This window comes from Barbatula barbatula (assembly GCF_947034865.1).
Source record: "Barbatula barbatula genome assembly, chromosome: 7".
In the NCBI taxonomy this organism is placed as follows: domain Eukaryota; kingdom Metazoa; phylum Chordata; class Actinopteri; order Cypriniformes; family Nemacheilidae; genus Barbatula; species Barbatula barbatula.
Genome location: NC_136770.1, coordinates 22,517,526 through 22,543,762, shown reverse-complemented (window position 1 = coordinate 22,543,762; position 26,237 = coordinate 22,517,526). Strand labels below are relative to the sequence as shown.

Below are 26,237 nucleotides of genomic sequence, written 5' to 3'. Positions count from 1 at the left end.
ATGGCTTCAATCTAATTTGGTCCTTAGTTAGAAACTGTAAAATCGCGTAGTTAGTGCTCATGGAGGAAAGGATTAGTCTGTACACCATTAGATGCTCTGGACCTCTAAAATGGCTGGATGTCTCCCCTGAGAGTCATAACAAGGGTCTATCTTTTGGAGTTTTCGCCTTGCCTTTACGTCCACCCTTTTCTCCTCAATATGAACCAGCTGTGGCTTGTGAAATCTGTGTGCATGTTCTTTTGAATGCTTGTTTTATTACCTGTGCTGGACCGACCTGGTCTATGTTTACATGGCACTTAATTTAATTTTTGGAGGTGTGCGGAACTGGTGTCCTTAAGCTTTGATCTTGCTTTGCATAATCAATTGCCTTTAATGCAAAACGTGTTAAGAATCTGGCCTGAATCTGCCTAATGGACAACACCTATTTGTGTGGGTGCAGATTCTTATAAATCATCTTTTTGCTTGTCTTACTCATTCCATCTGAAGTTGTTGACATAATAATTTTTAAATGATCTTATTTATTGGCTGGGAATCGGTTATTGGCTGGTTCTTGTGAAAAGGCCCCTTGAATGGGATGTTTATTTTAGTTTTAGCAGCTTCAGCATTTTTGGTCTGATGAACTATAAAAGATTTTAAGTAAAACAGCATTCCAACATCTAAGCACACACACATATATATATATATATATATATATATATATATATTTGCATTTAGTAACATTTTATTAGTAAATTGTTTTAACTCCATTTCAATAACACAAATCTTTAAACTATAGGATAAAATTTAGGTTAAAATTGGGAAAAACTCATATATGAATAAAAACATATAAACAGGAAAAGACAACTTAAATATGGCAACAATATTTTTATTAACAAGTTTATTGTTCATTAATGTTGTACATTATTTATTACAATTTTCTTACCCCAAACAACGTTGTTACCATTTAAAACTGTTTTCTCTCAATGACTCCGTATGTGACAACATGCCCCAAGGTTAACGTGTATCTTCTTTTTGTTGTGTAGCTTATACAAACTATGCAGAAAACTACTTTAGTAAATAACTCCACTCTTGGAAATATTCACTAAAAAACAGGTTGAAAGTATATTTTTTATTTAAATGTACACTAGCTATCAGCCTGCTTATGCAGCTATGACTTAAAGTTCTTCGTCAAAGTAAATCCGAAATGTAATATTGGTGAAATTATTTAGCATCTCATACATGTTATTTTTTACGTTTTATTGTATTTATATTATGTTTAGTGGTTTGGTTGCAGTAATAATTGTTCGTAACCGCATCTCTGTTATTGGCAATATGGTTGCCATGGTGCCCTTGTCTCATATAGCAGCTTAAATACAGAGGTCGAACGGGCGCGTTAACATAACTTTATAAAGTGCTTACAACACAGAAAAGTGCTCATACAAACATTAACACCGACTCTTAAAAGCTTCCGTTATGTACAAAGTTGTCATTGATATGTTTGAAAGAAAATCGGACAGTGGAAAATACCGTAAAGCTTTTTATAAATTGTTCATCTTTCTCAACGCATAGGAATATCCTGCAACGAAAACCGGACAGTGGTACCCTGATGCAGAAAACAAAAGGATGCAAATTTTAAAGGTTTACATAAAGACATTGTGAAGCATCAGCGCACTTTATTTAGCTGCTGTTTTTGGGGCCTTATTTAGGATTTGTTTTACCGGTTTCCACTCGACAGGTCCACCCCGAAAACCATTCGTATTATTTTGCTTTTTTCCAGGAAGAATTAATACATCGCAAAATTAATATAGCGATTGTATTTTAATAGTGCACGGAAACTTTTTCATAATCCACAGTTTTTCTATTTGTTATGGAAGGGAGTCGGATGTTATACCACGAGGGCAGTTCTCAGCATTTGGGGTATCCCATGCGGCAGTAGCACACGGTCTTGAAGATGCGGCAGTAGCAGAAGGCGCACGGGTCGCAGCACACCGCGCTCGGACCTTTGCAGCTTCCCCACAGCGGGACGCAGTTCGGCGGGGGCGGAGACTTCTTTACGTGGCTGCTGTATTTGTTCTGAAATGCAGTTATTGATGAGAAATATTTGAAACAGGTACACTGTAAATTCATCCACAAAATGCACAACTTTATCTTACGATTTACACTTTTACGAATTTACTATTTAGGATAAACATGAAGTACTAAAGTTACGCACAGTGAGTTACACCACGTTTCTTCGTTTAAAAATAGATTCAATGCATATTGGTTTTTATATATTTCAAATAGCCACAAAGGGAATACAAGTCTCTCACTGAAATAATGTCAGGGTTTATTTATTCCATAAGCAATGTATTTGTGTGGGACATGTTTATTCTCATAAATGAATATGCATATTTGTTTACTGACCTTTTTTGGTTTCTTTTCTGATTTTTTATTCTTCTTAGGTGTTTTTGCCAACTCTTTTTAAAAAGACAAGAACAAAGCAAACAGATCATTTCTCTTAACATATTTAAATTTGATATGTATTATAGAACATCAAATATTTACACACGTGCCAATGACTTCCACACTCATGCAATGTTACTTGCAAAGATGTTCTTACTGTCTCAGCCTGTTCTGATTGTTGAATTGTAATATTTAGAAGTTGTTTTGTGAACTTATAAAACTCAGAGAGAAAGAGCTCTTACCCACAATAAGCACAGGTGGTGTGTCTGTTTGGTTTGTTATATATTCGCTGACGGTTGTTTGATGTTTGTCCTCCATAAGCACGTGTGTGTGTACTGAAACACAGCAGGCTAAACAGAGCACCAAACAGCACAGCAACAATGACGGATTCATAATATGATTTTACCCTGTACATAACAAAGAAGAAACATCATAAACAAATGCATGTTTATCCCACATGTATCACACACAGATTTGGCCACAACCCTTTGCAAAACTGTCTTAGCTGGATCTCTAAACAATCAGCCTTTTAGGAAAGAAAACTCTCGAAAAACTGATTCTATACCCAAAACAATGTAAAGAGGAAATTACAACAACAACAACAAAACTAGCCTTTCTAAAGTTGCTGCAATACACAAAATGTAAAGCACAAATCCAATGTAAGTGATAAAGAGTTTGGATGGACAATGGTCGTACGTACGTACACGTGGGATGTAAATAAAATGTTTTACTTTTGTCAAGAATCAAAGCACCTGTAATGCATTTTAGTTTAATACTAGTTAATGTTACAGCTCAAAACTACTTCTCTGGTAGACAGCAGCGTACAATTTTATAGCAAGATAAGACGAGAATTCAAGCAAACCACCAAAAATGCTTTCCACAGCAAATCCAACGAAACATAGAACAACATTTGTCATTTTTATCACAAATTCTTCCCAATTCTTTCAGCTGAAGTTACAAGTTCCAAATCCTTATGATGGCATTGCATCACAACTTAAACAATTTCTCACCATTTTCAACCTCTTTTTCTGACAATCTTGTGTTTTCTGTAAATCCTTTATCACGGTGCATTCAAAAGCGAAACTAGCCATGGTAATCTTCAGGACTCAGTGTTGGGGTTTTACAGACTGACCTGTCCTGCTGAGGATCGGCCCAACTGCTTTCTCTTTGTGTATAGGTGCCTTGAGATATTTCCCTCTCCCCTGCTGAGTCTGAGACAAAAATGTCAGACGGACTTTTGTAGTCAGGAAATTCAGACGGGGGCCAAATGCTAAAATTAAGCAGGGGCGGACCTACATAGGGAGAAGAGCCAGTGAGTGTATAGGAAAAAGAGTGTGTGCATATACCAGAACCACGATATACCGTGTAACAGGATAAATAAATGTTATAACGACAATATACAATGAATATGTATTGCCACTTTATCCACATCTAAAAATGTATGAATGACATCAAAACACTTCAATGTGATTTGTATTTAGAAATGTAACACACTTTTCAAACAGAGCAAACTAAGACATTTGTTGGTTTTAAATAAGTAATATACTGTTTGAAAATGGAGATCATGCATTTGGGAAATTTTTTGATAGAATTACATACATATACATCTTTTATAACATAACATAAAAGATAAACACTTTTTTTTTTAAATCGGTTTATAAAATACTTCCATAAAAGAAAAATTTAACAATTTCCTTAACAATGTTAAGAAACGTTCACTTTATTCTATCCTCTAAATGTAAAGATTAGATTAAAAAAATATATTAAAATCATTGGTTGTATTCAACCCATGGAAGGGTAAAACATTTAAAGAACAGTTTTTAACCTTTTCATAAAAATGTTTTCACAAAATTCTTTCAATAAAAGATTTTCAATGAAGATTAATGAAATCTCTATTTTCAGACATGATATCTTTACCAGCAGATGACGCTAATCACTTTTCCAGCTTTGGAATGAAACTGCTTTTACAAAAGAAAAATTACATTTGGACAAATTAGACAAGTTGATTTCAGCCTGTGTTAGATGTACTCTTCAGGTTCCTCAACACTGAAATACAAATGAACGTTTAGTCTGACCTTTGCAGATCCAAGATGCTTTTTGGAAACAAGGCCCAGATGTTACAAATAGATTCAATGTGAACTGATGGTGTACGATAAACAGAGAAATCAGATGATTTCATCTCGCCTCGGGGTGTAGACAAGCCCACCCACACATCCAGTGCTGCTTACATTGAAAGGGACACATGATAACTTAAAGATAAAACATTAAACACTGCATAAAAATAAACGTTCTCGGCAACTTCCATTTTAATTTCACTTTTCAAGCACCATGACTGTCTTGGGGCTCTGTCGTTTAGTCTACTTTGTTATCTTTAACAAAATCTATCTTTGCACGATTCTCGTGTATATGTTGTCGATTACCGAAGACAATAATTGTGACACGTCCCTCCATTTGTTAAATTAAACAAAAGCACACTAGTTACTGCAGGGTTCAAATCTACGGGGAAAGTGTTATGGTGGCCATAAACGTAGAAATGTGCAGCTTCTGTTCTTGTTATCATGCTTTTGTGAGTAAAAATGTGTTATTTGAGCTGTGAAGTCAAGTATGATGAACGGATGTTACAGATGTAATCCTTGCGGGTTGATTTATTTTGATGTTAAAAGTCCTTGTCTGGCATCTTTGTGCAAAAGTCACAGAGTTCACTGCCTTTACCTGATGATGTCGAACGAATGTAAGTTCCTCCCAAAAATGTGTTGCTTAAAAAAAGGTTGTTTTTGCATGGTTCAGGAGTTCAGTTGTGTTTCTTTTAAGTAGTAACTTAGTGTTAGATGTTTACTTAAGATACACATTACACATAAAAAAATTAACAATTGTTCGGAGGTGTAAAATGAATGTAGATTGTGGAGATAAAATATTCTGGATTAATTTCATGAGAAATGTTTGAGGTCATGTTGAGATCTTCAATAATTGACTTTTGATTGCAGACTGCAAATCTGAGCTCAGTTTGTGACATTGTTGACATCTCGCCTGAAACACCAATTTGTGAGATTTCTGGCTCTTTCTCAGGAGAAATATCTGAGACAAGTTTTTATTTGCTCTCCAACCATTCAACCATCGATGTCTAGGAGAATTATCTGAAATATTAAAGAGAACTCATCTGTAGTTTTTCTTTCTTTAAGGCACAGTTAAGCACATTACAGCCGCCCCATCGGACACTTCCTCCGTCTTGTCATTGTGTGTTGATGAAAGGCACAATTTTATAAGGTTGCGTTCTGAAATCCAAAACCCGAGTATGCAAGCACATCAGGCAATTATGTCCATTGCTTGCTCCTCTCTGGCAGAGCCGAGAAACGTTGGAAAATCAAAGCCAAGGAACAGCGAATTAGAAAATGGACCAGTTGAGTGGAGAACATTGTTCTCGGGGGATTCATGGAACCTTTGACTCAAGAAAGATGAAGAGATGGACTAAATGAGTTGTTATGGCTTTGACAGGGTCTGGAGAAGCTAAGGAAGCATGTGTTCCTCAGATGCTTTCCTTTTCTTAACGCCAGCACCATTTTGGAGCAGCTAAAGGGAATGAAAACGTTTTATAGATGAATGCCTTTCTGTGCACATTCACGGCATGTTTTAGATGCTCGGTGGTGATGTGATTAACCTACTGTTCTATTTAATGGAGTTGCTAACGAAAACAGATATTAAGTTGTTTCACCAAGAACCTAAAATCATGCATTGAGTTCCTTTGGGAGCATTATGTTTAAACAGTATTTTGGCACCCTTTGGTTAATCTGAGTGATCTTTCAATAAAATTATTTTTAATATTTTTATAAACTGTACATTTTTCTATAATCATGATTAATGAATAACATCAAATTCTTGTTTTTATTTCACAATTGTTAATGGTAATTTTGACTGCAATCCTAGCATGAAACACACAGATTTTATAGACAATGATGTTCATTCGAGTTATTTAAGGATCTAGAAAATGTAACACTTTCAATTTGAGTTATTATTTTTGTAACATATTTGTAATCTTTCGGCTCATGAACACATTTTGAATCTTTTCCCACTAAAGGGTTAAACATCTTTAGAAAATATGACTTTAAAATGTTTAAGAGCAAATCAATACATTAGATTCTTTATCATTTGACAGTGGACTGGAGGTTAGTTTAGGTGACCCGTTTTGAAACCATTAGGCTTGTCTTTTGCAATAAAATGATTCATATTTCACTATTGAGAAAACCTGCCTAGCACATGTATGATTGTGAAATAAATTCATTAAATACGTATATGTTATTTTTAGCCTAAAGTGTTTCACGAAGAGAATCAAGTTTTGACATTTTTATTCATGATAAATTGTTGTATCAATGGTACACATCTAAAAGAAAAACAAAACACTGTGTCTTCATTTTTCCTCGTTTGTCAGATATACCTTGTAAATCTGAAATGTCTGCAATAAGAACATTGTTGAATAAATCACTGCTAGTCTTCAAAAGATTTATGGGTATGAAAATATATTTTCCACAAAACAGAAAAAAAATATATATAAGGAAAGTGGGCAGAAAATACACCAGGATACATGTGTTTCCATTTTTAAGCAGATAGCTGAAGCTATTATGTAGTTTGAGTAAAGAAACCTTTGATTCCCACATCTCAGATTTGGGTTCAAAGCCATAACCCTGTCCTGTTTCAACAAAAAAAATCAAAGACCAATTTATAAATCTGAGATCAGAGGAAAACTGTCAGTCAATAGGTGCCCATGAACTCTTAAGAGCAGAGCTGCATACAATCTGTCAATCCGATTTAAGTTTCTGCACACTTCTGTAACTTCTCTGAACACAGTATATATTTGCCTGAGCGTTTCCAGTGTTGATATAAACGTAAAGATTCTATAATAAATATACAACGTTTTGGCACCGCTGATGTGGTTATTAATGGGTGCATGTATGTTTGTATGGCATTTTTGAAGATCACATTTTTTTCACGGTTGAAACGTCTCGAAAATGTCATCGTGTGAACATTTGAACTTTTTAAAGCAAAGCAATGTTAAGTATTTTAATACGTGTAATGAAACTGCATTTGATTTTCTTACTTGCGGTACATTATTATTTTTTCCCAAACATCAGTTTTACTGCAGATGTATTACTACAGTATATATTATGTGACGTGAAATCGAAATAGTACAATTTGTACTTGCGATGACATTAAAAAGTTATTTAATTCTCATGTTCTGTGTTGTGTGACTGTAATTTAAGGGGACGTTGTGCATTTTTTTTTCTGAATTTCAAGCTCACTTTATGGCTCGTCCTATATTGCACAACATAAATCGCTGTGAAAATCGCTTTAAGATGCTAAGAAATGCAGCAAGGAGAAGACAAACCTAAAAACACATTAGATCAAACTATATATTAGCCTACTATTTTTTTATCATGATCTTATCAGTTCTACCCTTGTGTTATATTACATCAAGATGTTCGGCAAAGCAGAAAAAATGTGAGCCGCAAAATCCCACTTTAATTTTAGACAGATTAGAGGAATTAAAGCGTTTGCATGAACGTACACATAAGGACACATGTATGGTTCACCCCACCAAACTGTGGCGAAAACCCGGTTTGATATTTCTTTCAACAGACAAATGTTCAATCTCACGTCAGCACGAAGGAATTTAGTTCGCGAGCAGCAGTAATCCGTTCATCCGTGATGTCTATGCGGCAATCCGACCACAGACTACAACTCCAATCATGCACTGCGCTCTGCGTGGTCTATTGCGCATGCGTGCGGAACTGTACCCGGCCTGTCGCGAGGAACGCGTCTAGAGGAAAGGTGTACCGTACAAAATAATCTATTGTGGGGCTTTAGTTTACACCGAGCGTTTTCAAACCCGATCGAAAACATGTCGGAAGACGAGGTTAGTGAACAATCGTTGTTTTTCAATAATTCATTTTATTACGAGTTGATTTAGACAGTCAAAAGGGAAGGACGGTTGGGCCTAGCAGGACAGGCTGTGGGCAAACACATGTTCACTTTCTCGTCTTTTCTGCATCATCATTATTTTCTTTGTCAGCTGACTAACAGTAAACGTTTTGTGTTTCGCTTAATGATCCACGTTGTTAGCACGATATGTACGCTATGCTATAACGGCAGTCGTGCGATGGTAATACATTGTTTTTAACGTAAAACGAAGGTGCTCCCGTAGTTGCATTTTAAATTATACATTGGTGTTCAATAGTACAATAGTACCACCCCATGGTTTGAACATGAACTATGATGCTAAGATGTTTTTATGTGAGCTAGCCTAGTACTATATTTGTTTTTACGATCTTGTCATGTTACCGTCATAGTTGTTTGGGCACTGTACCATTTTATTGTTATATAAGTCAGCAACTTCTATAAAGTATTTAAAGGATGTGTGTAAATGCAATGGTTCATGAATAAAGAAGTCATTTAATTCATGTGTAGGCTATATCAAGTTCCATGGAACAAAGTACAGTTTGGTACCATCACTATAACGTGGTACCACTACAAGACCTTTTTAGATGATCCGTCCAAGGAACATTTTATTGTGTCTTAGGAAATCTTAGAGACAGCATGTACATTGAGAAAGGGACGGGGCCTAAAACTGATCCTTGTGGCACTCCATATCTGATCCCAGATTTATGTGACATGATTATTATATATATATAATGTTAACCTTATAACATTTAACCTGCATTGTTTGTTCATTCATCTACATAAGATTGGTGATCTGTTGGGGCCGGTTTCACATTTTCAAACTTTGATATTTCAACTTTTGATATTCATTGACAGAGTTTTCATTATTTATTTGTTCTTCCAGATGATTTTTGACCCAACTATGACCAAGAAGAAGAAGAAAAAGAAGAAGCCTTTCATGGTTGATGAAGACGGGGGCGAGGCAGAGGATGGACAGCAACCAGAGACAAAAGAGACGGAGGCTGATGGAGGAGAGGAAAAAGAGTTTGAATTTGATGAGGAAGAGGGGAGGAAAAAAGGTAAACAGTACACAGTTTTTTCTGTACTTGCTTTAGGGGTGGGCGATTTGAGCACAAATTCATATCACTGTATTTCTCACTATCCAGTCGATATCGATATTACGATATGATAAAAATATGGAATCGCATTTTAGTACACCTTAGTTCAATTATAGGCAAAATATGTATTTAACCTCATATAGCATAAAAAAAGTCAGGGATGGGATATAGACCTTAAAATACTTTTATTTAAACACAATGAACACATGTGATAAAGAAAATGAAAATATTTTGCTACATGGAAAATAAGGTAACTTTTACCTTACCTTTTGATTGTGATTAAAATCTTTTAACCTTTTTTCCCCAAACATTGAAACTTTCAACATGAGGAAGAAATTAAATTAAATATTACTTCAAATGAAATACTGTATAGTACAAAGAAGATTACTACAAGGAAAATGTAGTTTATACAAACTTGCATGGTTTTCAAGTGGTGAAAGAGATGAACCCAAACCAGTTCCGTACGACAGAGGAACCCCCCTCAATGAATATATAACATTATATAGCAAAATTCATATCATTTTCTATGTCGGTCATTAGGTGGTACTTGGAAGAACTCATTTTATTAAAGCAGGGCACTTTTTATTGCCCATAGCACTTTAAAATTTCGTCGCCAAACAGTTGTAGCAAATGTATAAAATGTCTGTTGTCATCATTAAAAAAAACAAGTGCTGTTTATAACAGGCATTGACTGGTAACTGCCAAATTACATTGTCACATACAGATGGAAAAATTAGGGCCATTCAAATTTATAGTTTACCTAAATTACTAAAATTTGTTTATTTCCCTAAGTGCTGTATTATAAAAAAGTAATATTTTCCACCAAAAAATACTGTAGTATATAATACTATAGTATTTATAACATAAAACAACAGTAAAAGACTTAGATAGTATAGTATTTTTTATCTTACTGTAGTACACTACAGTTTTACAACAGTTTATCAATTTACTACAAGGGTACTACAATTATTTATAGCAAATTCTATAGTATACTACAGTCTTATTTTTACCTAAGTGCTCAGGATACACAGGATATTTATTTTGACAGGTTGTCGAAAAAGACATTTGAGTCTCAGTGTGGTTGACTTATTTTATAGAAATGCATGTGATTAAACAGCAAGACGACATATGGAAACAGTAAGATTCAGCGTCCGCAAGTCCGTATGTACAGTCGTCATATGGACTTTAATACAGCCAAAAAACAAGTTTCACTCGCAAAGACTAAAATGAAGTAAAATAGCGGTGATCCGTTGAACGTCACACAATTACACAATTAAAAACCCGCTTCACAAAAAAAACGCGGCTCTGTCTAATGCACTTGCCAAACTGTATCGCACTGGTATTCTTGAAATGTATTCATGCATGAACATTATCCAAAACCACTTCATTATGGCCTTAATACACTATGATTATGGTGTTATATAACCATTACCGCTGAATAGCTGGCAACACTTGGCTGTTCTGGCTACTTTTCTTACAAAGACATTCTGACAGTTTTGTAACTGTCGTAGCAGTAACCTGCCAAATAGATTGCAAATGTCCTAAAATATAATGAGAGCAGAGTGAAAAAAGATATATAGAGTCATGTTTGTACTGTTACACAGCTGGTCAGAAAGGACCAAAAATATGAACTTCTTTTATGTATATGCATAATAACAATACCTAATCATAAACAAAAAATTACAAACATATTTGTGTAGTTACTAGGGATGCCACAATTCTCAATATAATATTGAACCGTTCGGTACAACCTCCAGAGTTCAATAGGCGTAAGTGAATGGCGGTTTTCCGGTTTTGCATTTAAATGATTTTTGCTTAAGGAGAATAAAAGAAGTCGAACAAAATAAAGAGAATTGCAATAAAACAGTTTTTTTCTCAATTCTTTGCTCTTCTTGGCATATAATAATGAAAAAAAACACTTTAATGTGACAAGCCATCAGAACCAAACCGAATGTTTACACATTCTCTGGGGCCAATGATTCATTCACATTATTTAATCAAACTGACTTGTTTGACCTTATACCTTTGTGGTCCAGAACCATCAGACGACCTGGATGACCTGAACTTCCTTAACCAGAAGAAAAAGAAAAAGAAGTCCAAGAAAGAAAAGGTCTTTGATGCTGAGCTTGAAGAAGGGATGAAGGTCAGTAGATTGTTTGAATGCTTACAGCAGCCTTGTCAATTGTTTTTAATGCCATAATTGCCTCTTCCTTAAAATATGTTTTGACCATGAAAACACTTGATCTGTCAGCGGCATCTGGTTTCTTTAAAAATGGTCTTTGTTTATTGTGTTCATCACAGTCACGCACCCACCAACAATCATTCTTACACATTGTACTAAACTAAATCGATTCCAAATTTCCAAAGGAGCTGCAGATCGAAGTGGAGCCGGCAGAAACACTAGAGGACGATGACTTGATGCTGCCAGCAAAGAAAAAGAAATCGAGAAAAGTTAAAGATTTCCAGGACGATACAGACATTCTAAGCAAAGAAGATGGTAGGTTTTTGATCTTCCAGTGCTTTTCTACAATCCGACCGAGGGTTCTGAGTCACTAAATTACATTTTCACTATGCATTTTATCCAAAGCGAAACTAAACATTTGTATTTGGGTATGTGCAGTCCTTGCCATCGAACACATGACCTTGGCGTTGCTTGCGCCATGCTCTAACCACTGAGGCTAATGTCTTGAATTAAATGTCTTATTATTTGAAAGGTGTTGAAGACGATGACAGTAAAAATACAGATGACATCACATTCAGTGCACAGACAGGCCCTGCCTGGGCTGGATCTGAAAGAGATTACACGTATGATGAGGTATATACAAGAACCACTGTACTGTGGAACTTGTAAACTTCTGGATTTACCAGTGACATGACTGTTCCAAACCATAGATTTATGATAATGTGTGTGTAATGCGAAGCTTTTTTTTGCTATTGTCTTAGCTTCTAAACAGAGTCTTTAACATCATGCGAGAAAAAAATCCAGATATGGTCGCTGGAGAAAAGAGGAAGTTTGTGATGAAACCTCCTCAGGTCGTCAGAGTCGGCACAAAAAAGACGTCTTTTGTCAACTTCACAGACATCTGCAAACTGTAAGTAACGAGCTGTAGATGTCATATAGTCGTAACGTCACATCAAAAGCCAAAAAAGAAACATGTTAGCATTTCTTCTGTTAACATGTTTTACACATCTGGAAAGTTTTTTTCGTTTTAAAATGCACTATAAGATAGATGCTCCTATTACATTTTTGTCAATGTTGAGAATATCAGAAGCTGCCTAATTGTGGAAACTGCCTAATTCTTTTCTACGTTCAACAATTTTTGTTTTGTCAGGTTGCATCGACAGCCAAAACATCTTTTGGCGTTTTTGCTGGCTGAGTTAGGTACATGGTGAGTTAAAATTATTTTTCTTATCCTTTGCACATACGAGATCTGTATGTGAACTGGAGGATTTTCTTAATGAAATGATCATTGTTAACCTTGTCAAATACAGTATTATCCTAGTGTCTCTGACTGAACCCTTTCATCAGTTTCTTTTGGTTTTAACATGAATCGTTTAACATGACACACATTTACTATAAACTTTCTTATTGACAGATAAAATCAATTATTTCTACCAAAATAATTCTTGTATACAGAATACAAACTGAGAATATTGATTTTGCCTCGTGTAGTTCAGAAAAGTTCAATATTTCATTTTTATACATAAGCAGAACAGAAAATGTGGGAGCAAATTATGGCGGTCTTTCTTTAAGAGAAACTACTTCAATACATTTTTCATCCAAAACTGATTTGAATGATTACAGAAACTTTTAACAATCTGTAATAACCCTTGTTTGTATTTTCAGTGGCTCCATAGATGGAAATAACCAGCTCGTCATCAAAGGCAGATTCCAGCAGAAACAGATAGAAAATGTCTTACGTAGATATATAAGTGAGTTTTCATTTTATGAATTTATTGACATTTATATTACATACGGTTTACATATGCACGTTAGTCCTCAGAAGCAACGTCTTTTCAAAATGTGTTTAGAGACTTTGGTGACATCATCAAGCATTTGTACTTCATAAATCCACCTGTCATAAAGACTCCACCCACTTTTCATAACCCATTCAATAGCGATGTCTAAAAACAAGCTCCACCCTACATCTTAAAATGTTTAACTTTGTATTTGTTTCGTTATAGAAATATAAATGTTTGCGGATGCCATTTCATTCCTACTTTTAATATTTAAAATACCGATACTTTTAGATAACAAATCTAACTCACAGACCTGTGTTTGGTTATTCCAGAGGAGTATGTGACATGCCACACGTGTCGGTCTCCCGAAACGATCTTGCAGAAGGACACACGTCTGTACTTCCTGCAGTGCGAGACGTGTCATTCTCGCTGCTCGGTCGCAAGCATCAAGACCGGTTTCCAGGCCGTAACGGGCAAGAGAGCGCAGCTGCGTGCCAAAGCCAACTAAGGCCTCACCCTTCATCCTCAACCACCTTACATGGCCCGTCTGAACACCGGTGTTCCACAGTCAAACTCCACAAATCTACTCGCACCCAGGTTCCATCGGGACCTGTCTGCTTATCAGGGAGTCCGACATTTTCTAGACTACGGTAGAGTTCGGCCATTCAGATTTACTAAAAAGAATTTGGTCTGGTTGTGAAGCCTTTTATGAATGAACTGTTGGTGAATAATGCTGTATTGTCTTCAGAAAAATCTAACAAATAAAATGCATACCAGCTGGGCAAACACGTGCCGTGTACGTTTCTGGAATGAAGTATTGCTTTATTGTTTCTGGACAGTTTGGGTTGGAGCGAAAAGAGGCATTTATCCCTTTAAACAGGGTCAGCTGTGGCCTAATGGTTAGAGAGTTGGGCTTGTGATCAGAAGGTTGCCGGTTCAAATCTCAGTGCCAGCAGGTCATTTCTGAAGTGCCCTTGAGCAAGGCACCTTACCCCTGATTGCTCTGCAGTAATGTGCCACTGTAAAAAAACTACTTATAAGTCGCTTTGGATAAAAGCGTCTGCCAAATGAATAAATGTAAATTTAGATGAAGTGTCTTTATGACATGATTTGAGATGTGTGATGTGATCTTAGCAATCATGTCCTTGTCAAAAGCCTCTTCAAAGCCAGCAGTTAAAGTTTTGGCTTCTTTCTGGTATGTTACAGTCACTAAATTCAGTTCAAGTCTCATGCAACATATTTTTCACATTTAATATCCATATTTATGCAGAAATATGCTATTTTCGTAATACATTTCTTTGCACTGTACTTGTATGTGTGTAATGACAATAAATTGAATCCAATCCAATTTACGATAAGGAACTTGCACTCTTACCGGTACTTTTCAAGTGTTTCATCGAGATATGACGTGTATAGACGGTTTCAGCAGCAGCAACAAACAAGCCAACTCAAACTTAATTTCTGCCAGACCGCTGCAAAGAATCGATATATGTGAAGTAGTTTTAATTCGATTTAAATCAACATATAGACCATTTCATGTTAACAACATAAACAAATGTTACTGCGCATGCTCACTTTTGTGACCCCAACCGAACTTCCAGTACACATTCACAAACAATAGAGTGCCTGTAGATTATTTCTGATACCATTATTTAGCTAAACTTTCTCTCTTAATATTTTGAATTAAGACGGCAATACCAAGATCAACCGCTAGATGTCAATGTACCATCCGGTTTGTTTAAATGCGTCAAAGCTACAGGACCCATTCAACGAATTGTTTATTTAATAAATTGAACATACAACAAAATTCAACAAATCGTTAATTCAATTATTATACAGTAAAATAATCATGTAAAATATTTACATTAAAAAAATTAAATATAAAGACATATATTATTGGACACTACCCAATCACAAACCGGAAGTTAACTGGGGGTCTTTATAAAATATATAAACTACTATTAATAAATTTGATATCAAATAAATTGGGCCAGGCGCATGCGTCCTATGAAACCGTCATTCACCGTTTTGGAAAACATGTATTTTAAGCAAAACCTCGCTTACAGTCAGTAACCACAGAGTATAGGCCACTATCAAGTAGATTTGAGAAATGTTATTTGTCATGTGACAATTCAAAGAATAAAATAAAAGTGTGTGGGATCCCGGAGTTGATGGATTGCTTGTCATGAGACTCCTGAAACAAGAATGTGATGGATACCGTGTAAAATGTGAAGCGATTCCAATTTGTGTCACAAGGGATGTAGTGTGAGGGCGTTGCACTTCTTTTGTGCAGCTTACATTCATCCACAATCTCCCGCTTATGATTCAAAATCAGAAAATATACAGAAAATTTGTCATGTTTAAAGCTTACGGAACAGCAAGTTTCCACAAAACACGCAGGCACAGTCACGTCAGTCCTTCAGTGTATAAATTGGCAAGGGTTACTGCATACCTGTTTTATTTTTCTTAAAAACAGTTCTTTCTACCGCATGCATGATGTGCTTTGGCTGGCTTTAGTTAAAAGCAACAGAAGGCTCTGGCACGGGGGGGTAGGACATAGCAATGAGCTTCTGGTTAACGTCCTACAACACTCGCAAGGTGACATATGGAGATGAAATTGAGCATGTTTTCCTCTCCGACTGAATTTGCTATGCCAAAAGAGTGTTACACAGCAATTCTCCATGGGAGAAAATGTACTTGTTGAATAAAAAACGGTGTAATTTGATGCACTGAAATCCTTTTGCTGATGTCAAAATGTATGGCAATGTATAAACTTGATTGTTGCAACATTTTTGAGACACATTGGGACAAGTTTAGCACCTTTGTGGCAAAACCTTATATATATTACGAGACTGTAAATCGCTGAGACCCAAAGAAGTGCTAAATATGTCTTCACGACTAACTCCAGAACCAGAATGAAACCAAACCTCTTGTGCTTCGTGAACTTAAATGTCAACTAAAAATGCAGTATACTTGTTGAACACTAGGAAGATTGTACGTCATAACTTGAACTCCTCCAAATCTGGAAACTTAAAGTAACGGGTTACACTAAACTGAAAATTCTGTCCTAATTTTCTCACCCTCAAGTTGTTCAAATCTGTATAAATGTCTTTGTTCTGGTGAACACAGAGAGAGATATTTGGAATAATGCCTATAACCACTTATTGACCACCGTTGACCACCATAGTAGTAAAAATGGCTTTATTAAATTTCTAAAGAAGATATTTAGAAGAAAGTAGGAAATATTACAATGGTTGTCAAAAATGGCCCAAAGCTCTTTGCTTTCCTACAAAGGAAGTCACTGGTGGCCAAGAACTGTTTGCTTGCAAGCATTATTTCAAATATGCGACTGTGTTCATCCGAACAACAAAGTCGAAGTAAGAATCAAACAATCAAAACAGGAGGTTGAATGATGACGGAATTTTAATATTTGGTCCCTTTAATGCTGCAATATGTAACTTTGCTTCTCTATCGCCATCTCTGTTTAAAACCTAAAATTGCAGGTTACTTTACGCTTTTCTCTTGGGTTTAAGTCAAAGGTCATAAGTCATTTACCACAAATTCGGATCCGACAGCCCGACTTAAAAGAATCAGTGTTCAAACGTGTTTCCATACAACAATTCACAATAGTATACCTTATTTTACAGCACTTGGCAAATTACTCATTTTGTTTAAATTACAAATCTTTTTAAGGAAGTTGAAATTGTGGACAATGTCATGTCAATGACATCAAGCGCTGCACACCGATCACTCTGCAACAATGTGTTTCACAAGTCATCAGTTTATTTACATCTGCAGTCTCGAAAGTGCAAGGAGAAGAATTATGCACACGTCATTAAAATAGCCAACCGTTCTGATTCCAATTGGCATATAAATAAAATGAAAACATTTAGGAAAAGCACAAACATACGGGAGGGGGCAAGATGGGCGTATTTACATACGAGGCACCAAAAAAGCAAAAACAATAGTTGTTTGGGAGAGTGAATGCAGAATGTCTGGGACATTTATCCTCCTTTTACTGGATGTGTGATGTTGGGTTCCGGTAAGGAACTGTGGCCTTTTTGTAATGGAATCCTGGTTTAGGGGACGTCCCCCCACCTCTCTACCACCGAACAGCTAGTTTAGCTGTCTGTCTCACTGACAGTCGATGCTGGAATTTTGACGGCGCCTGTTGTTTTCAGTGTCTTCCTGCTGAGTCTGTGGTATTAAAAAGTTTCCAGTTGACAGTGTTTTCCAACTCCCCGCTGTAATAAATACAAGAAAAGGAAGCCATACATTAAGATACGACTGAAGACGCTGGGGTGAATTGAAGCTTGCTGGACCTTCCTCAATATTCACATGTGGTTTTAGTCCTTCTCAATGGCTCGTACAGCCAGGATAAAATATTTTCTGATGCAACTCGACGAAAAAGCCAAGAACATCAAAACATCATGGCGTATGTTTTTTTTTAAATGTACATTTAAAGTCCACACAGAGATTTTCCTTTTTGACAAAATTATGGTATGCAACACAATGTAATGGCACAAGGTGGCTAATGTGCACAGGCGTATACATTCTTATCAATTTGTACATGCGTACTTGCAATCTAAATGAGTTTTTACGCGAAATCTAATACGTTCACCATCTGATACTGGGATGAAATGACCCGGGCATTTTAATTTCAGGAAATTCATGAGGCGGTCATGAAAACCTCAAACCTCAAAAGAAGAGGGTTCAAAACTCAGTTCAACGGTCTTAAATCCTTAAGGAAAAAGAGAAGCGTGACCAATGGCTAATTTGTGCCCAGCGCGATGTTAATTTTGCTAAAGCCCTCTGTGGCCGACCTGTACGTGTTTCCAAAAGCGAAGGGCGGAAGCTATGTTATCAGTGGCAATAAGACTGCGGTCCCGCCGATTAGCCAAACAAACACAGAGGTGCTCCACAAACATCACACAGACGGATCAGGTAGAATCCACCATTGTCCTGCGTGTTTGTGAAGTTTAACATATGGCAATGTTTATGGTTGAAGAGGCAGAATTTGGAGTCGTTACACCTTGAGCCCAGATGAGTTAGAAAAACCACAGTGACTTCCTTTCATTTTGATAAACTTAATGTTCATAGGTCACAGATGGCGATATCCTATATTCAACGGAGCATGTGGAACTTGTTCCAGACCACCAAAGATGGATCTGCGGGGTGAGCAGAGACAGGGGCAATCGTAACAAGCTCTACGAACGGAATGAAAATGTTATGACACTTACTTGGAAAACACTTAAGCCGCCTGAAGTTTTGTGTGCAGCGATTTTAAAGATATAATTTTTTATCATTTGCTTGTGGTTGTGTTATACAAGTTCAGCTTAAAATGCACATTTCGAGATGATCTAAAATCTTAAATATTACATTTGTATTATTGGCCCCATTTAAACTGTTACTGCAGTCCTGTAAAAATATACAATTGTTACGGCTTATTAAATAGATACTCCACTCAAGTTTTTACAAACCTGTATACATTTCTTTGTTCTGTTGAACACAAAGTGAGATATTTGGAAGAATATTGGCAACCGATAATTCTGGGGCATCATTGACTGACATTGTTGAAAACATTTTTGTATTGTTTTTTGTTCTGTTGAAAATTTTGGAAAGCAAAGTGTTCTGGGGCACCTTTGACCACCATTATGTTCTGCTGTGTTAGTAAGTGATGCCCCAGATTTGTCAGTTGCTAATATTCTTCCAAATATCTTTCTTTGTGCTCAAACGAAGAAATGCATAAAGGTTTGGAACAACTTGAGGGTGAGTAAATGATGACAGACTGTATTTTTGGGTGAGCTATACCTTTAATGTAAAGCCGCATGTGTAACCTGGGGAACAGACACACCTGATACACATTTAATGAAATCAGCCTGATTGCAAAACATTTAAAACAATACAAATACTAATACTCGCCACAGTTGTCATCCTGAATTGTTGTTTAAATGCACTAAATTGAACGCAACGAACCACCCTATGACACCAGATTTAGTGTTTTGAACTCTCTAACTTTGTTTTTACAACCTGCTGTCTAAATGAAGAACATCTTTATTCATCTTGGGTGAAATCCTGCCGTACAAGTAAACATCTCATGGTTTGAATTATCACTGTCATCCATTGAGCTAGTTTTCAGTTCTTGCCTTTTAGTGAAGAATGGAGTCCATTTCAGATATGTGATTGTTTTCCTTAAGAGAAAAGAGATGAGAAATCATTTTAGGAGCAAATTTGTTAGTTTTAACAATAATTGGTCATTAAGACGTGTGACACGGTAATGGTTTTTGGAAGACCACATTCTTCAAATACTTCAAATTTCTAACAAGGTCAATGACATGAACTAGAATGTACCAGTTTTTTTGAACGTGTGATCTAAAAGTGACATACTTTTTTCTAAAAATCTTTCCATAATTCTCACCATGTCGTCGTCTTCCTCGAGTGAGTGGTCCTCGACTTCTTCACCATAACTGTGTTGAAGCTCCTCTGATTCTGAGCCCGACTCATCCTGAGACATTTCGCTCTTCATTTCATCTGCCTTCTGCAACTCTACACACAAATCCGTACACTTAAATACAGCTTTCAATACATCTGATGTACAAATCTAAACGTATGAACGCCACCTAGCCGAGGTTGAGCTTGTGAATTGCAACCAATGGCGCACCCCACCGCTCGCCCCTTTCTTTTGACGCACTACGGCGACCGACACAGGACTTAAGTGTCGTCATGTTTTCACTTCTTTGCCGAAGGAGATAACGTATTTATGAAATGCGCTCTGTAGAGCAGTTTGTCCGGTTAGGGCTACTGTAGAAACAACATGGTGAATTCCATGCAAAGGGACCTGCGGTGTATGCAAGTAGAAATAGCTCATTCTAAGGTAAAAAAAAACTTCATTATACACCTCTGAAGACATTTATGTATATCATATCGCATTTCTGTCAATAAATCCTCTACAAAATTAGATATTGAACCTTTAAACTTTGTGCGTAGGACCTACGCACACTGTTGCTTGTGTAACCAAGACAAGGGCCGAAGAAGCAGCAGCTCATTTGAGAAGCATTAGCAGTAATAGCGGCAAGTAAACAGTCACTTGAGTTGCAGCTTGAGATGTTAAATACAGAAGAACAAATGATTTACTTCGATAATTCATTAGGAATTTTTTGAGAAAAAAGTTAAAACCTCACACCATGTGTGTTTTTTTGCCACTTTGTGAATCGGTGTCTTGGCTTCTTCATTCACAACAGATGGAGAACACCATTCGGTTTAGTTAGTTTGAAAAGCATTCGCCGATGAAACTACATCCTTGGATTCCAGCACATAAATATTCAGTCTTGCAAAATAAAAAATGACAAGAAACAAAAGGAACAATGCCACTGTATTGCATGCGACATGAGTTATGAACGTTCTGAACAGAATTATTTATTTACTGAGATTTATAGAAGAAGTTCAGGGATAAAAATAAAGAAACGACAAAGATCGTTTTTTTATTAGCGATTTCTCAATAATGGATCTTCAATATTCTATAAGTGTCACATTAGTTTTTTAAAGTATACTGTATGTATTCACATGCACATGTCGTTCCACATATTTAGAGGTCCAAAAATGTACTAATGTTAGTACTTTAAATATTATACTTTAGCATGAGATTTGTTTACTCTTTATGGTATGAATGATACTTCAAATCATGTTGAGGCTTGTTGAGGAACGGTGGACTGCTTCTTCCTCCACAAATAAAAACGTGCTCCGCTGTGCACAGTGAAACATCATCATCGATTAGCCACAAACCATTACCTACATCATAACAATTCCCAGACGGAAGATGACGGAACACAGACACGGTAAAGTTTGTCAAATTGACTGCTGATGCGAATTAGAGGGAAAATCTGGATTGGCCGCCGAGCTGTGGACGTGTCAAGTCGTGAATGGTTTGAATGACGACAACAGCAGTGTTCTGCTGTGTCAGTGCTTTCGGCCCGGCACCGGGCCTTCCATATGATTAAAGAAGCTCTTTAAAAGCTTTTCTCGATGCAGGGAAATAACAGTTCTGTGGAGGAGGGTCATGGACACGGTACATAAAAAGGCTGATGCGCCATGTTTAACTAGTAACTAGTTTATGGATTATATGTATCACCGACCAGAGGTCCACAACAAGACACAAGATTTGAGGCATCGTTCATGTTAAAGAACGATATCGAAATCATCTGAGATTCCCGAAGCGTGAGTATGTGTATGTTTGTACATGACATCACACCTGTGGCACAATATTTGTCCTCTGTGATCTGGTCGAGACGCCCCAGCAGCGCATCAATGTTGGATTTGATCTGAGTCAGTTCGGATTTGATGGCTTGCAGCTCGGTAGACTTCACTGCTCCCACAAGGTCAACAGAAGAACACAAAGCTTTAGTTCAATAAATCAACAGTTTTATGTTGTCTAAGAACTAAGAACTAAGAACACAAATGAAAGTAATCCAGTGGTATTCGGTAATGGCGCTGTGAGAGAAGGCTGGCGAAAACAAAAAGGTCAACTTCTGTTATATCACGACTGTTCTAAATCCTGAAGATGGCATGTTAATCTGTGAAATGGACCAAATGCCAGATCAAGAGTTCAACAAGTCGATAAGTCATCTACTGACTCTGATGGAGTACATCTTGCTAAGAAATCGCAATGATTGTTTGCGATTCTGAACAAAAGAGCAAAAAAAAGGATCATGATACATTTGAATGAACCCCCCTGTTTTACTCATTCTTACATCACGTTATAATTCCTTCGACTTAAATCATTTGGCGTTTCACGATTTGATTCTAATAAAGGGTGTAGGTTAGCAATCCTAAAACATCCGACATAATAAATGTTCATCAAGAAAACCAAAGATGAGCTTACATTTGTTTTTGACGGAGCTGTTGGGAAGCATGGCTGATCTGGTCAGGAGTTTGACGGGTAAGGATTTCACTCTGCGTACAACTGGCACTGCCACACGGGGGCGCTTGACTGGAACCACCCTGGGCACTGGTGATACTCTTCCTCGGTACTCAAACAGTCTGTTTTTCAACAATTAAGAAATATTCAGTGAGTGAATATACAAAATTTGTTTGAAAAATATGCAATAAAAACAGTGAAACATACGCATGAAAACTGATTTTTGGATGCTCTGATGCAGTATTACATTTTAAAGATTCAATGTGTCATTTTTTGGAGAATATATATACAGAAATGCAATATAATATACAGCACTGTCTTCAGAGGCTTTCAAAGACCTCATGTAATGAAGCGTTGTTTTTACAACCTTAGGCCGTGTTCAGATTTGACTTCTTTTTTGAAACTGCTAGCGTTTGTTTTAGATTTTAATCCTATGGATTATAGTGTATTTTCAAAAAACGTTTCTTAAAAAAAAGTATGGACCGGAGTAAATCCTCATGCTTTGCGTTCCCAGCATCTGCAGGGGATGAAGAGGCTAGTGTGCCCTGAATAAACCGAGAGAAGATACTTTTTTCTTCAAAGAGAGGCCGTCTGCTGCCCAGACAGGAACCTGAAAAAAGGCAGCTGGATCCCGAGCGGCTCTCTACTCGGCTTTATTGACTGATCCCCAAACCTTAAGATCACTTGGAAACAGGTGTTGCTGAAGTTATTGGATCACTTCACTGTAAAATACCGAGCGGAGTAACGTCACCCTGAGACAGCCGTAAGTCAGGGAGGAAAGATCACAAGGGGAGATATCAATAAACGTGTCAGCTCATCATATGGACGAAATATCTTTTACATCTGCGAACAAGCACTTCCAACCGAGTCTCGCAGCAGGGTTTCCATAGCCACCGTTAGAGCTCGCCCAGCCAAAGCTAGTTTAACAGGCCGTTGAGAGAGTTCTTGTGAAACAGGCATATCTTTTTTCTCCTTTCTTTCAGCGGCTCGCAGGCTGTGTGAGAGCATTTTTTACGAGCCCTCCTTAGAAATCTGCCAAGTTGTGAGAAAATGTATTATGACAGGGAAAAAAGACTTCATTATCAGACACCGCTGGGTTACCGTACTAAAAACCGTGTTCCACGGACCCTGACTGTTGAATTATGAGCTCAGGTGAGTGTAGAGCGGGTGCGATATTTATATTTGTACGTGTGGTTGCCTTCGTTGGGGGTCACCTACATTTCACGAGTGACGTTTTAAGGGGGCGTATTTGAATTTGTGAAAGATGAGGCGCTCACCTGTCGTAGAATTCTTCTCGGTAGTAATCGTAGTCGAAATCATAACCGCTGAGGGAGACAAATACAGAAAATCTCATTACAAACAGGATTCACCAGACACAGAAACTACAATTTCAACATAAAGAGGAGATGGGGGCTAGCTGTCACTCTTTTCTACCCTATTGAAAAAAGTCAGTAAGTCACGTTGTATTATATACAGAATATATATATTATAAAAACAGTATTAATGTGTGTGTAGAAGTAGTATGTATATATTATTCTGTTGTTTAGAAACTTAACAAGAACATCTTTTCTTTGCAGTAGAAGATAAATCATCTTATTTGTTATTTTGATCAGTTTGTGCCGTTTCAATTTTCTGTAAATGAATGCAAATAAAATACACTACATTCATTGGAAAAATGGGAGACATGTTGTCTGTAGTGATACTTAAACATACTGTACCTATAAAGAGTAAATTCAGATGAACTGCAGATCATTTTTGTGTTGTCTTTTAATTCATCATGTACAGTTCCCTCCACTATTATTGGCACCCTTGGTAAATATGAGCAATATGAGCATTGTTTCTCCAAAAACTATTTGAAATTATTATTTTTCTTGCATACATGTTGACCACAATCATTGGCACCCTTGTATTTAATACACTCAGCAAACCTCAATTTATAAGAAAAACAGCTCTGAGAGTTTTCTGCGCAGTCTGATGAGGTTTTGAGAATAATATGGCAAGTCATCCGAGTCTATAATAAAGAATTTCTCCAGATCCTTTAAATGTTGGTGCTCCCTCTTCTTCAGTTCATCTCACTCACTTTCCATAAGGGTCAGGACAGTGATCTTGATTTTGTGTTCAGTCACCCATTTTTTATAGATCTGGATGTTCAAAAGTATGTGATAACCTTGATTTTTATCACAGTTTTCGTGTTCAAATTGACTGCTATATTTCAGTATACTATATACAGATTGTATATTAATTTATTGTTTTACCTAAAAGTACATACACAGTGTGTTTATGCAGGTGAAAGATCCCCATCGACTTTGTTAACAAAGAACAAAATGTGAAAAGTTGCAAGAACAACCTAAAAAAATATGTGAGTGACTTCATTCTACCGTATCGAGTACAAGTATAATAGAGTTTGTGATAATCTAGATATTTCTGCTATCACCTGTATAATGTTGCTGCGGTCCTCTTCAGTCCCTTCGGCCTGTTGGGTTTGGGTTCACCTGCCATATTAATATCTGTGAATGTAATTGAAAAACATGCATTACTTCTCATTCCATCTTACTTACAGTCTTTATGAAACCTTGATTATGAAAGCACAGAGTAATTGAGCAGAGTAGAAATATGAAATTAGCAGCTATAAAATAATGACAGATGGCCATGACTTCTCAACCTGACTTCTGCTGCTATAAGATTATTATAAACTATTGATGCACTTACTTCACCCAAAAATGAAAATTCTGTCGTCCTTCACCTTTGAGTTGTTCGAAATGTATGAGATATTTGGAAGAATGCTAATAACCAGACAGATCTCAACACCCATCGACTAACATAGTAGGGAAAATACAATGGTAGTCAAAAGTGCCCCAGAACCGTTTGCTGTCCTACATAAAAAAAAATGATAAAGTAATTTTTCCTACTATGGGAGTCAACGAGAGTTTGGTTATAGGCATTCTTCCAAATATCTTAATCTGTGTCCATCAGAACAAATACATTTATACACACTCGATGGTGAGTAAATTATGACTGAACTTTAATTTTTGGGTGAAGCATCGCTTCAAGGCTATTCTGTACATGTAAGTATTACAATACAGCCACCAGAGGGCACTCGACCCCCACTCAACCACACACTCTCGCCCGGAATAACCCGAATCTACACACATCAGCCTCCAGAGCCCCTCTCGCATCCAGGTTATAACAGCAATGACAGGAGGAGAAGCAGAAAGAGAATAATGGATAGCCAGGATAGACATGGCTCTGTCACCAAATCTCATATTTTGTATGCTCAAGCGAGGTGAGGTGACGGGCTGAACTTTGAGAGAGGGTGGACAGCGCCAGGGTTTGAGGAAGATCTGTCACAGCTGCGATGGTTTCCGTGAGTTACAGCACTGATTGGGCAGTAGAGAATGAACGGTGTTGCGTGATTGACAGGTCTCTGGGGCTGTCAAGTGAGAGCCGAAAGCTCCATGAAGCACGAAACAGCGGCTAATCTGACCGCGGAGAAATTTTTTTTATGTCATCAAGCGACCCGAGAAGGCTGGAGGCCGAAAGGGAGAAGACAAGACATAAAATAAAGATTGAAATAGAAAGAGATGTAGACTGTTCCGCACTCAGTATTGCGTAGGGACACTTTTGTTTTACACCGTTACCCAATGTAAAATAATAACGTATACATACAAATTCGGTCATAATTTATTCACCTTCATGTTAATCGAAGAGTCTGTGTGAAACACAAAAGAAGATACTTTGAGAAATGTCTCAGTGGTTTTGTGCTCATGCAATGGAAGAAGATGGGGACAAAGTTGTTCGGTTACCAAACGTTCTTCAAAATATCTTCTTTTGTGTTCTGCAGTATAAAAGATATACAGGTTTGGATTGACAAGAAGATGAGTAAATAAAAAAATAGG

At 36.9% G+C, this 26,237-nt stretch overlaps 3 protein-coding genes across 3 annotated transcripts in view; 1 reads left to right on the top strand and 2 right to left on the bottom strand.

The window, feature by feature from the left end:
* Positions 1-850: 850 nt before the first annotated feature.
* asip1 (agouti signaling protein 1) lies at positions 851-2,822 on the bottom strand. The gene is made up of 3 exons (XM_079459789.1): positions 2,664-2,822; positions 2,383-2,435; positions 851-2,052 (listed from the first exon to the last, which is right to left on the bottom strand). Exons 1-3 carry the CDS (start codon positions 2,812-2,814, stop codon positions 1,885-1,887), a joined length of 372 nt encoding a protein of 123 aa, XP_079315915.1. The 5' UTR covers positions 2,815-2,822; the 3' UTR covers positions 851-1,884.
* A 5,287-nt stretch (positions 2,823-8,109) lies between these two features.
* Positions 8,110-14,778, top strand: eif2s2 (eukaryotic translation initiation factor 2, subunit 2 beta). Its single transcript, XM_079460379.1, has 9 exons — positions 8,110-8,326; positions 9,254-9,428; positions 11,504-11,610; positions 11,835-11,964; positions 12,182-12,282; positions 12,411-12,559; positions 12,800-12,856; positions 13,315-13,400; positions 13,760-14,778. Exons 1-9 carry the CDS (start codon positions 8,312-8,314, stop codon positions 13,933-13,935), a joined length of 996 nt encoding a protein of 331 aa, XP_079316505.1. The 5' UTR covers positions 8,110-8,311; the 3' UTR covers positions 13,936-14,778.
* A 2,056-nt stretch (positions 14,779-16,834) lies between these two features.
* raly (RALY heterogeneous nuclear ribonucleoprotein) overlaps positions 16,835-26,237 on the bottom strand; it is a 59,180-nt gene continuing 49,777 nt past the window's right edge. The window contains exons 4-10 of the mRNA XM_079459826.1: positions 24,776-24,848; positions 23,619-23,666; positions 22,306-22,463; positions 21,676-21,789; positions 19,846-19,973; positions 19,574-19,618; positions 16,835-17,671 (exon numbers count right to left, since the gene is read on the bottom strand). Of these exons, the coding sequence (XP_079315952.1) occupies positions 19,577-19,618; positions 19,846-19,973; positions 21,676-21,789; positions 22,306-22,463; positions 23,619-23,666; positions 24,776-24,848 (563 nt within the window). The 3' untranslated portion in view covers positions 16,835-17,671; positions 19,574-19,576. The remainder of the gene's footprint in view (positions 17,672-19,573; positions 19,619-19,845; positions 19,974-21,675; positions 21,790-22,305; positions 22,464-23,618; positions 23,667-24,775; positions 24,849-26,237) is intronic.